This window comes from Clupea harengus, chromosome 14, assembly GCF_900700415.2.
Source record: "Clupea harengus chromosome 14, Ch_v2.0.2, whole genome shotgun sequence".
NCBI lineage: Eukaryota > Metazoa > Chordata > Actinopteri > Clupeiformes > Clupeidae > Clupea > Clupea harengus.
In genome coordinates, this window is record NC_045165.1 from 17,523,083 (window position 1) to 17,536,261 (window position 13,179).

General features: G+C 43.8%; 2 protein-coding genes across 4 annotated transcripts in view; one reads left to right on the top strand and one right to left on the bottom strand.

The window, feature by feature from the left end:
- Positions 1-12,079, bottom strand: part of rps6ka1 (ribosomal protein S6 kinase a, polypeptide 1) — a 70,658-nt gene extending 58,579 nt beyond the window's left edge. Inside the window, exon 1 of one of the 2 annotated variants that reach the window (XM_031579891.2) lies at positions 11,960-12,079. In XM_031579891.2, the coding sequence (XP_031435751.1) occupies positions 11,960-12,067 (108 nt within the window). In that variant the 5' untranslated portion in view covers positions 12,068-12,079. Of the gene's footprint in view, positions 1-4,123; positions 6,203-11,959 lie in introns of those variants that run through there. The other variant, XM_012836849.3, reaches the window with a different exon arrangement.
- cnksr1 (connector enhancer of kinase suppressor of Ras 1) overlaps positions 12,006-13,179 on the top strand; it is a 44,902-nt gene continuing 43,728 nt past the window's right edge. For both annotated transcript variants that reach the window (XM_012836677.3, XM_031579888.2), the window contains exon 1: positions 12,006-12,117. In XM_012836677.3, coding sequence (XP_012692131.2) covers positions 12,066-12,117 — 52 coding nt within the window. In that variant the 5' untranslated portion in view covers positions 12,006-12,065. The remainder of the gene's footprint in view (positions 12,118-13,179) is intronic.

Genomic DNA, 13,179 nt, shown 5'->3' on the forward strand with positions numbered 1-13,179 from the left:
TGCCATAATCTCGGCTTGACAGATGACCGTTATGAAAAGGGCAAAACACTATTAGCCCCCTGGGCAGCCATGTTTAGGATGACAACAGCCACACAGCTTTCTCATTGCAGTTCAGATTTATACACTCAGCCCAAAAAGATGGCCTGACCTTTCCATTGCAAATGCTAAGCTAACGTCCATTGAGTCGCCCTTATTCAGAATTTGAAAAGGCAGGAGCTCATTCACTGTGTTTGGCCTACTTCAGAAATAGCAGCTCCATTCATTATGGACCCCCCCCCCCCACACACACACACACACAGACATACAAGAACCCTTAATACTACTCTGTTGGTCTGCAACCAGGCAACAATAAAAGCTCATCTTTCCGGTTGGTCAACAACAAACCAAAGAAGAATACCCATACTGATCGATTCCAACATTTGCTCCACTTGTCCGTGATCCCCCCCCCCTAATTAATTTAGGCATAACACTTCTTTCCTTAATGGCTCTATTCTGTTTTGTTGTAGTTCATTTCAAACTCTATAGACTTGTCCTTGGCATGTGCATTGCCCATGTACTCCGAAGCAGTTCAAAAAAGAAAAACACAGAATGCAAGAAATTAAGTGTGTGTGTGTGTGTGTGTCCCCTTTGGTGCAGAATGTACAGTGTTGTCGCATACAGAAACAACCTATATGGACTGTTGCATAACTTCTCCTTTCAATTCTCACACAGCAAGACACATCCTCTGCAGAGACTTGCGGAGTTTGGTATTCTCAAGGGAACGCCTCACAATGCCAGCCTCACATAGACAGTGTAAATGACTAAACAACATAGCTCCCAGCTCCTCTTGGAAATGCACTCTGGGAGCCCTGTCTTTTTACATGACTGTGGGTTAGAGGGTGTGTGTATGGGAGTGTCTGGTATGACATCAATGCGGGTGCACAGACACAGTAAGCTGTCTGTCATCATGTGTGTGTTCTGAGGTCTTCTAGGCTAATACCTGCTGCTGGAGCACACATATTCTGTGGATCAAAGCCAGACAACCTGATGTCGCTTTCTTGGAATCTGTCAGGACATTTACTGGAGCTCCACTGGTGAGGTAAGCATGTGAGAATGCGTGTTTGTGTGTGTGTGTGTGTGTGTGTGTGTGTGTGTGTGTGTGTGTGTGTGTGTGTGTGTGTGTGTGTGTGTGTGTGTGTGTGTGTGTGCGCGCGCGCGTGTGGTGAGATTGGAGGAGACTACTTAAAGGAGACAGACAGACGGAGAAGAAGAGCTAGAACATGGGTGACACGACACTGGAGAGAGGAAGGACAGATAAACATACACAGACAGACAGACAGACAGACAGACAGACAGACAGAGAGAGAGAGAGAGAGAGACACTCCATCAATCCGAAGAGACCCTAGATGGAGCCTCTCTCATTTCAAAACACGGGTGATCAGTCAGTAGGGGTGGGAATCTCTTGGCACCTCACGATTCGATTCGATTCCGATTCAGAGGTCAACGATTCGATTCTAAACCGATTCTCGATTCTAAACCGATTATCGATTATCAATTCTAAACCGATAAAACGATTATCGATGCATCTCAATTTTGAAAACATTTGAGTTTGCTACTTAGAGTCTCAAATCACTTCCTACTTTGTGTTTGATAAATCAACAGATCTATTTTTTTATTAGAGAAAAAGTTTTTCCTTGTCACAATTATGACTTTCTATGAACAATGCAATAATCGATGCAGGTTGCATTTCAACACAAAATGAATGTGTAAAAAAAAAAAAAAAAAAAAAAAAAAAAAATATTAATTTAAAATTTTTTTTTTTTTTATTATTAAAAATCGATTATGAACTTTTCTGAATCGAGACAGAATCGTTCTAAAGAGAATCGAGAGAAATCGAAAAATCGATTTTTTCCCCCACCCCTATCAGTCAGTCTAAGCCCAGTAGGAAATAGCCATCCGGTCATCCGTCACCTGATACAGCCAGAGCTGGGCACAGCCTGTGGTGTGTGTCGCCAGCTCAGGTGTGTTTGCACACACACACACACACACACACACACACACACACTTCAGTCAGACATCTGTTAAAGCAAATGTGACTGGAATGCCTACAGCTTCCACTACAGTTAGTAGGGAACTACACTGGAGTCTGACAAACGACTCCCGTCATCAGCTGACAAAGAGGTATTCTTACCCCCAGCAAAATGATAAACAGCAACGAGCTTGCAAAGCCCATTCTGCCCCACAAGGGTTCTACAAACCACCATTTACCTTGTATGCAGAAACTTGAATTAAAGTTGGCGTCACAAATTGTATATATCTTTTTCAGGTCAAAACCTGTATTTTTCCCAAAGATTCTTCAGAGTTCAGAGTTCAGAACTGCCCGTCCTACCCTTAGTCTTCGTCATTTACGCACACCACACACGCAACACAGCACAAGGTCACACTTAATGGCATAAATGCATGTTGGAATTTGCAGCCATTAGTTAAATTGCCGTTTCCAGGGGAACACCCAACAAAGCGGCTGCATGGATTCCCCCTCAAGTGCAATTGCAGTGTTTGGACTCCCAATATGTATATTATCTCAGAACCTAAAGACTCACTTTACCGACATAGCTTGCAGGTGTGTTTTTATTATTTATATATTTTATATTTATTATTTATTTATGAGGCTAGCTTACAACTCTCAGACCTACAGGACCCTATTCTGGAACATACAGTAGCATGCGGGAGCATATTCTTAAACATACTGGATTATACTGTACTCTGTTGCTCTGTTATGGGGTGAACTGCTATCTATCTGCTCTTCAAAAAGAGCAGCAGGTGACATCACAACAGTAGGACACCACCATCAACATCTACAAAAGTGCACAGCCATCCTATGATTCCCATCCATGCACATAAACAGACAGGAACAAGAATGCCTGTAAGGCTGGAGTGTCTTTTTCTCTGGCAATCTGTAAAATCTACCATTAGCAAACAAAACGCCAGTTTGACCTCCACAGCAAAGCTTGAATAGAGAGAGGGAGCAGATGGGCCACTGAAATCTGGGGGATGTGCCAAGTAGGTTACTAAGTCATGTAATTAGTCTAGAAAAAAATGAATTTGTTGGTAGTATGGCACAGGAGGAGAAATAGTGTCATGGGTTACAAGAGCTCAGACTGCCTGCATGTGTGTGTGTGTGTGTTTTTTTTTTTTGTATAGCTCCTCACCACACTGCTAGACATACAGACACGGAAACACACACCGAGAGAGATAAAGAGAAAGAGAGAAAGAGAGAGAGCAAAGAGCAAACATTGTCTGAAATGTGAAAGGCGACCCCCCCGACGCGCATGGAAGGGACATTATGAAAATTGATTTTGCAGCGCGACGGTTTTAATTGCACTCCGCTGGGAGAGCGGGATACACAGCTAAATGAGTGAAAGAGCCGGGACTGCCTGCAAAGCGAGACGAATGAGATGTCATCATAAACGGTCCATTCCCCCAATGGACAGGTAGCCATTTCATCAAAACATAAAACAAAACAAAAACTTAAATCTGTCTCTGCTACATTGTTAGGTTCACATGCCATCCCTGACTAATGTTACTTTACTGAGCACAGGCGGACATCAGACAGCTTCAGCCTTGAGCACATGAATATCTTCAGGCTCTATTGCTTTACAATAAGAATGGAGTAGACCCCATTCAAAAGAGGACCTGCCTTGACACTTCCTAGGATTTGAAAGGAATTATCGTTGGCCTTGAAAAAGTCTGTTTGCATTCTGTCACCATGAATAATGAACTGAACGGCGTTCAGATGCATTCTTAAAAGGTCATATTGTAATGATTAGCACAAACGCTAAGGTAATTCAACCACGAAGTACAGTCAATTGTGGCCGCCACCTCCGCATTTGTTTGAAGTGTCCCGCACTATCTGAACGAGTCGAATGAACGATGTAGGCTCGGAAATGTGCTAATGCCATCAAACCTCTTTCTCAACTCATCACTGTTTGAATAGCCAAGTGTGTTGCTTATAAACGTGCAACTGTCTGAACAAAAGCACACGGTCACGATATATAAAGTGTGTAAACAACTTAATCTGTGCTAACCAAGATGTCTTACAAGTTTAAACAGGCTAGATTCAGGTGACCAACACCTCTGACCTTACCTCCGTGTCGAGCTGGACAAGCTCCATTTTGGGCCAGGGTTCCGCAAGTTGTGCGAGAGGCATTTTGTATGTACCTCGGTCCTCTCACTGCTTGAAAAAAATATCTTCGAGTTTGCTTCCAACCGTTTTTGAGACGGTCAACAGAGATAGCTTTCTTTCCTCGTCGCTGGCGGTTTGCTGCTGGTCAAATCACTGTCTTCAAACTCCACTACGCCGACTGAACGCGCATATTCACACAGGAGACGTTTACAAATAATTAAAAAAATAATACTCCTTTACAATGACGTCGATGCTCTCTCTTTCCGTGCAGAGGTAAATGTTGGTCCTGTAAGAGAGAGCCAAAGACTGATTTGTCAATTCGCAGATGAGAAGGAAGGGAGGGTTCTCTCACAGGTTAAGACAGGTTAAGACGCGAAAATGCAGGCGGAAAATTGAATAGACTGAGCGCAACTGCAGCCGAGGTCTCGGTTACCGTAAAAGGTCAGCAAGCAGCTTTTGTTCTCTCTCTGGACACTGATTGTCCAGTAATCCTTGTAGTGTGTGCACTTGTTCTTCAAAAACGGCGTCTCTCCCCGAAAGAATGCGTGAAAGGGAGACCCTGTCCCGTCAGCTTGTTCCTCTCCAGAATCGAGAGTGCTGTCTTGTACGTGTAGCGTAAAGGCGCGTTGACTCGAGCTGTCATTGGCAGCCTGCGCAAGAGCGTTGGCCAACCCCCATCTGCGCTCTTACTGAGATTTGACTTGACGTCCTCCGCTGGCTGTCCGCCGCAACTGCAACTTTGCAACTGAGGCTGAGCCTCAGTGATGACATATCTAAAAAATGATTAAAAGTAAACATTTTCATTCATCACCATTACATTGCTCCTCATTATTTACTATAATGTACTCTTCCGTTACTAACAGTGACCTAAGCAACGCCAGGCATGCAAATATGACCTTCCAGATACATGAAAACTCTCGCACTCGTGCTGGATTGTTCTGTAAAACACACATTACGGTTGATATTTATATAACACGTCCTTACACTTGACGCTATTTCGAATGCTCAGTGAACGCGTAAGCCAAACCCCAGCACCCTGCCTGTGCTAGTTACCACGGGCAACAAGGGGCAGTTGGCCAACTATATCTCGCCGGAGATGGAGAATTAAAAGCAATACAGAGGATCTGTCCTTTGAACAGATTTATTTAAAAAAAAATGAAAACAATGTCAAAGCACTTTAATAGCTCCCTTGATCAAGAGTGTAAAATCAATTTTGAAGAGCGCAATAGTGGCCTAATGCACACATACACCACCATCTCTAAACCTCCATTACACACAAAACATATACTTTTACGTATAGTATAGTTTTTAGTGACTGAATAATGCTATGTTATAATTACATCATCAGTGTTGTCAACGAGTCTCCCTGTAGGGTCTGCCCTTCCCAAAAGACGCGGTTCGTTGCCAAGACGGATGACTTATTGATCAGACACACCCTGCTGCTAAAATGTTTAATTTCCCAGCCAGCATTCCTGAAGCTGTCTCCACTTGTAGCCATGGTCCATTCTAATGTCTGTAGCGCAATGCAGTTTGTACCGCCATATCAGAGTGCCTCTCAGATGTCTTTGTCTGTAGCAGAAACGTTTCTGTTGTGTTCAAAATACCTGAAGAAAAAGTGTTCGGTTATACAGTATAGCAACAATGCCCATTCTGTTGGTTGTTCATCTTGAGCCAGTGAGGTCTGGTTTTCATCAATTTCTTTCAATTCTGTTAAAGCTTATTTTGTCTTAAATCACACAACTATTATTTTCTTACCAGCAACCTCTCCTTTCATTAAGAATCTACTTGCACATGTCTTACTCAGCCAGTCAGTTTAAGGAAAATGATATAGAGCATCACTGTAACTCTGTAACATGCATGGTATCTACAGTGATATTGCATTAACCAATGGATTGGAAATAAATAAATAAATACAACATATGAAACAGAAAATAGGGGTTTTATGCATGTAAAAATGAATTTAGTGTCAAAAACTATACAAATAAACAACATCAGTATGATATGTGTTTACAGATGGAAAAGTCTTACATAATATTGTTATGTGACAGAATAAATTAGTTATTTTGAATGAATGAAGTGAATTAAATCATTGCTTAATTCATTTAGCTGAACATCATGATTATGTTGGTAAATTTGGTAATAGACTGTTTTTTAATCTGATTTTAGAGGTGGGTCCATCTGTGTGACTTCATGTAATACCGCCTCCATGATATAGGAACTGGAAACTGCAGCTATCCACTGATAAAAGGAGTTTAGATCAATGCACAGACCTCTCAGTACTCCATGCACTCAAGGGAGGAAGAACTGAAAGCAATACCTGCCTAAGGGTCTGTGGGTTAGGCTTATCTGTGTCTGTGTACACGTGTGTGTGTGTGTGTGTGTGTCCTTGTTATGAGACAATCAAAAATGGCACTGGTCATGACTGGATGAGCTCCACCACTCAATGGGCTTGGAGGATTCAAGGGTATTTACGCCACCTAGGGGGAGAGAAATCAATCATTCACCGTGGGTTACATTCCTGCCTGTCCGCTCTTTCTCTCTTTCTTCCTCTCCCCTTCTCTCTCTTTCTCTTCCTCTCCTCTTCTCTCTCTCCCTCCCATGCCCCATCTCACTCTTTCCCCCTCGCTTTCTCTCCCTCTCTCACTCCCTCTCCTACTCCCTCTCTCTCTCTCCAACTCCCTTCCTCTCTCCCTTCCTGTTCTATCTCCTTCTCTCTAGCACCCTCTCTCCCTCACTCCTTCTCCCTCTCTCAATCCCTCTCTCTCTACCTCTCCCTCTCTCTCTGAGCTCAGAGGAATGTGTGCCTTATCGAGAGTGATGAGTTAGAGTCAGAGTAAATGCTTCAGCTCCTTAAAGGGCTGGTCTGGATCTCCTCACTACACCAGGGTGGTAAATCAATCAAACAACTGTGTGCGAGCAGTTCCACTCAATATACACACATACACTTACACATACACTTACTTACACATACACGTTCACACGCGCACACACACACACACACACACACACACAAACACGCATACACACACACATGCACGCACATGCAAACACACATACAAACATGCACACACACATGCATGCATATGCAAACACACCCACACACACAAACACATACAGACACACACAAAAACACACACACATGCATGCACACACACACACACAAATACGCACACACATGCATGCACGTGTAAAAACACACACGCACACACACACATGCATGCACCTGCAAACACACACACATGTACATATACACACACATGTATGCACATACAAACACACACATACACACAAACACATGCACACACACACAAAATGCAGACATGCATGAACGTGCACACACAGACACACTGCATAATTATCAACAGTCTATTTGACATGTGTAGACTAAAAAAATTAAATACGCACCGAAAACAAGCCTGTTTGTTTTACAAGGGACTCATATGCCTGATGTACAGTGACGTTTATTTTCTTTAAAAAGGGATTTCTGTTAGCCGTGGGCACGGAGGCAAAGCTGACTGTATGTGTAAGTAAAGCCTTCATGTGTAAGGATGCCTGACATAAAGGCAAACACAGAACTGACAGATCATGCTGCTTGTGTGAGTATGGCAGCATAACACCAGGCAGACTAGTGATTCCTCTGCGAGGTCAATGATGAAGACGTCACACACACACACACACACACACACACACACAGAGACACACACAGACACACACACAAACACACACACACACACACACACACACACACACACACACACATCAGCCCTGCAGGCACCAGCTTCCCAGTGCCTTTTCATAATCAGCGCTGCTGTGAAAGTGAAGCGATCTGTATGGTGGCAGGATTGCCTGCCTGCAGCCCATCCACAGTATGTGGGGTTTACTTCAGTGTGAGAGGGATGAGTGATGTCAGAGAGCTCGGCACAGCTGCACAGTGGGGGCTTTCCTTTATTGACAACCTGGGGGGTGGTGGGGTGGAGGAAGGGGGCGTAGGGATGTCCCTTCACCCATGGCTGCACCGAAGGATCATGGGAGAATGACTCAGATCCAGGCGGAGTGAGGTAGTGCAAAGCAAGGTCTTCCCCCACGCGTCATTTATGGGGTTATTAGCTGGGAGGATGGGGCCACTGGAGAGAGTGGGGGAGGGGGCAACGGGGAGAGGTGTGGGGGCTGCCTGAGCCTTCGACTGGCACAGACACACACACACACACACACACACAAACACACACCACACACATATGTGTGTGAGCTGCATTCTTTTGCATGAAAGGTGCTATATAAATAAAGTTTTATTATTATTATTATATGCGTGCACCGAGATGAGAGATGGCTGGACTGGCAAACGAAATGGCAGATTTGAGTCACACAGCAGCAGCCTGGCAATTACACAGAGCAGGCGCAACTGACATTGTAATTTATCTTCACTTTCAATTTTCTTGGAGCTTCAGAGAGACACCCTTACACACACACACACACACACACACACATACACACACACACAAACAGAGAGAGATATGGGGAGAGGTAGAGACAAAGATAAAGAGAGAGGCGGAAAACAAGAAAAAGGGAGAATTACAGAGTCTTCACCCTGAATCCATCATAATCATTACGGACTCAAGTATTAAAGGGACATTACCAAAAAAGACCCTCTATCTAACCCTCTAAGATCACTTCCGTGCTATTGCTGTGCTTTAGGTTGTGCAATCCCAGCCCGCTGAGGGTACCTGCACTCTTGGCCAGCGTAATTTGTAATCAATCATAACTGGATCAGGGTTATAAAAGATTGTGTCAGTTGACCTGGCGCTACCCTGGAATCTCCCACCAGCTCAGGTCAGGCTCCCAGGCTCCCTGGCTGACTGGCTGTCTGGCTCTTATGGAAAGAGAGAGAGAAGTATAAAACTCACTATCATACACAATTTATTATTTTCCATTATGGGGTGTGTATTGCTACATATTTTTGCTCAGGCATGGCAGGTTATTGGCTGAAATGATACAGGCTGCACTTTATTTATAGATGGGAGTAGCACCTTAGTTTTTTCCATTTGGTTTGACTGTACGGCCTAGGAAAGGAGGGATCAGAGGTCTGACAGGCTAAACGAGGCATTCGTCTGCTGATACAACACAGCCAACTGAGCACTTCAGCCGCACTGAGAGATTCAACCGACCACTGATAAATAAAGAGAGATATGTTATGACAGCGATTTTTTTTAACCACCATAATCTGGAGGAAGCACAAGCGTGTTTGGTGTGATGGCCAGAAAAATCCACACTGGCATTAAGAGCTTTGCACAGTCTTGAAGAGCACATGCACACTCCGTCTCCTAAGGGATGAATGTGAGCAAACAAACAAACAACGCTGTCAAGCACGGATCCCAAACAAACACTGATCCCAGAACATCAACAGAATCCACAGCTTTCACAAAACGCAGACACAACTAAAATGCAAAACACTCTTCCTATCTGATACATTGTGACGTTTTCAGCACATCTAAAGGCAACACTGCCTGCTTACATACTCTGCAGGACTGAATCAGCTCATATATGGTGTATGTGTGTGTGTGTGTGTGTGTGTGTGTGGTAGGTTCTCAATGCAGTTCCAGGCTCATGATGCGCCTCCACCAAGAGGGAGAATTAATGAGCTGCTCAACGACAGTGAAAGTACAATTAGCCTGCCAACATGGCCTCATCAACATGGCCTTATTAGCGAAGAATGTGACACAGTAGGATGCCCCCCACTAATCAGAGATTACATCTTAAATCTCAAACAAAGCCAAGCAGGCAAAGTCAGAGACACCAAACCAGCAGCTATCTCACCAGCAGATCAGAATGTGAGCAGGGCCCAGTCCCGGCTGGCAGATATTGCTGGAGAATGTGTGTGTACACTGTTTCTATTATTATTTATATTTACTATATATTTCCATATACATTATTATATAGTAGTCTGAGAAATGAAGCTGTTGTGTTTGATAGAATAGTGATTTTAGTACAACAGTTCACATGAAATGTAAAGCTCTGGCATACAGTGGGTTTTAGTATCAATTTTATCCCAATCAGAAAACAACATAGAGAATGACAACAAGGCATGCAGGATGTTGTGAAAAATGGATAGGAGAACAACTGTAGTCCAAATCTGGGACGAAACGTGTCCACGTGTTAATTTGGAGAGAACTCACATGGTTGGGCAGACATTTTGCAATCTGACAGACAAGCTGTGAGGATTACAGTGTTAATCACGGCTGCTCAGGATGCGTCAGTGTGTATTCCCAATACGACTCCTCTATGCACACACAATGAGTCAGAGGGAATATGCAATCTGCACACACATATACACACACTTACACACATACACACATTAAGTACGAGAAAATCTGCAATCGAAACCAGGCACACACACACACACACACACTGGGGTCTGGCTGCAAGCTCTGGGCATTTCCTTGCACAAACTGCGTGTTCAGACATGAGCAGGTATGGTATGGTAAGCATTCTGCCTGAATGGAGGCAGGGTGCCTCATAGACAGCACACGTGTAATGAGAGTGGAGGGAGCTCAGGCTAGCAACACTGCGAACACATACACCACATACTCAGGAAGACTTCAGTGTCAGAGAGCACAAAGGGTCACAGGATTGCAGGATGTCTTGCTTACTGTTAGCAAAATAATCTGTTGAATTGCTACCTCAGCTAAGGCTGAGGCTAAGTATTTTGCCTGAAAGGGCTAGAGGCTATGTAGGAGCAGGAGTGGAGACAGAGGCACTGGTTGTGCATGTGGCTTGACCTCACAGTCCCATGAGCACACATATTTCATGTCCATGCAAGGCTTCAGTGACATCAATATGGAATGCATTGTATTACATGTGACTGTATGTCAGATATAATATTCTACTATTTCTGCGGTGTTGGCTGTACAGAGTGTCCTCCTGGCTCTATTATGCTGCCTGCTGCCTCATCGGCATCACTGTGGCCATTAAAGGGTAGACAGTACACGCCCTTTATATAACGTGTACGAGATCCAGTTCAGTTTGTGGAGAGGCACTGAACACCAGGGGACGCTAGATCCAATGAGGGACCTCCCTGGGCTGGCCTTCTAATACACTCAGTTTGTGGCTGAGTTGCAGTAACGCCGTGGCTTCCTAGGAGCCTTCCCACGGTGGTTTTAAAACATGTTATATTTCAAAACAGAGTGCTTTCTAAATTACACCAACATCTATATTATTTCCTGAAGCCTGTCATCATCATCATCACCTTCGTCATCGTCAACCATCTCATCATCACTTCATCTCCTCCTCCTCCTCACCATCATCATCATTTTTCTCAACAATTATCATCATCATAGGCACCATTATCATCATTACTAAGGGTCAGCATCATTACAATCATGGACACTGAGATCCTACTTATTTTAAGTTAATGACATTATATACATTACTTACTTTCGAGTAACTAGCTTGCACCTCTAATCTAACGTAAGAATCTGATGGTATTACGCCACATGTGTGTGTTGTATATTTGTGTCTGCATTTTATTGCCAATTACGTATCAGGTATGTTTTAAGTAAAAACCATCTCACTGAAATCCCTCTTTCGAACAAAAGTGAAGCCAATGAACACGGCTCGGATTAGTCTACTCTGAGTGTTTTTAAACGCGACAGCTGCTAAATTCTCTTCATGCTGGCTTCGTGCATGCACCTCTGCTACCCGTTCTCTTCCTGCCCGGGGGCACCTGTGTTGGGAAATATGTGAGCCTCAATCACGGCCTCCGACCTGCAACACACTATTGGCTCACGGGAGAGAGAATTTTACCTGCGTGTGGGAGTGCCCACCGTCAAGTTTTCCTTCATCCGCTTCTCGGGACAGTCCGGCGAAGAATCCAAGGGGGAATTGAATCAGCATTCCCAGGACTCCGATCATGGAGCCGATAACTTCGTGGAGTCCAGAGAGAGTGAGCGAGTGGCTCAAAGGTAGTGTGTAATGCTTTTGGATCAACAGGTGACTTTCTTTGAGTTAACGTGTTGACAACCCTAAATAGAACCGACGCTCAAATCCTTTTGGAGGGGAAGGAGGAGGCGGAATGAGGAAGTAGGGTTGGAGCTGTTACTTTGATCGCTCTCGTGTATTTCGTTTTTTAACAGTCACGGTTAGAAAGCAACACTGTAATGTCTATAATGTGGGCCATGTATTTCAGTTGTCAGTGTAAATGCCACTGGCTAGATGTGCGTCGTTCGGAAATCAAGAGAGCTGAGAAAGTTTCGAATAGCACTTTCGCATACATGTCTTGTAAAAACTGTCATGTTCTGCAAGTAGCAACTAGTCCAGGTTTCGCTCATTTCTATAATGGATTGTTCAGATCTTTGTTGTTTCCTCTTGGTTCATTTCTATTCTTTTGCATTCGCCTGTCTCGTAAACCTGTAGCTGAGGCTAATTGCGTCATCATATTTTCCAGCAGTTTGTTGTGATTTCTTTTTGGGCGTCCAAGCATCCAATAGCCTACTCGATAAACAATGTGAACCTATAAGCGTTCAGAGAATACTGATACCAACGTCATATCGGTTGTTAGTCATACGAATAAACGGAAACCCTGCATGCCTAACTTATAAAAATAATTCATACCTCAACAATTCTCTTTTTCATAGCTCTCAAACATCAAGAGAACAGCGGAAATACCAAAACAAACGCAACATTCCAGTCGTGGAATGGAATGTTGATGAACATTATATCCTGTCTCAGGTCACTATGTCAGGCCAACACCTGTTAGCATGGTTGTTTTGTACAGTGAGAGATGCCTACTGTTGTTTAGGTCTGACTAAGCTTTTTGTGTTTTGGAGTTTGTTGCATAGCCACAGTATTACTGGCCAGTGGGTTTCATGTATTTGCTTTGGATCTCAGATAGAGAGACTGCTTTAGTGGTTCTTACTTTGTCCCCAAGCTCTTTTTGATCGTAGATAGACTGCTCGCTCTCTTATCATTCCAAGTCCATATAGGAAATAGCCGTATACATATGTGTCATATACAAGTGCATACAG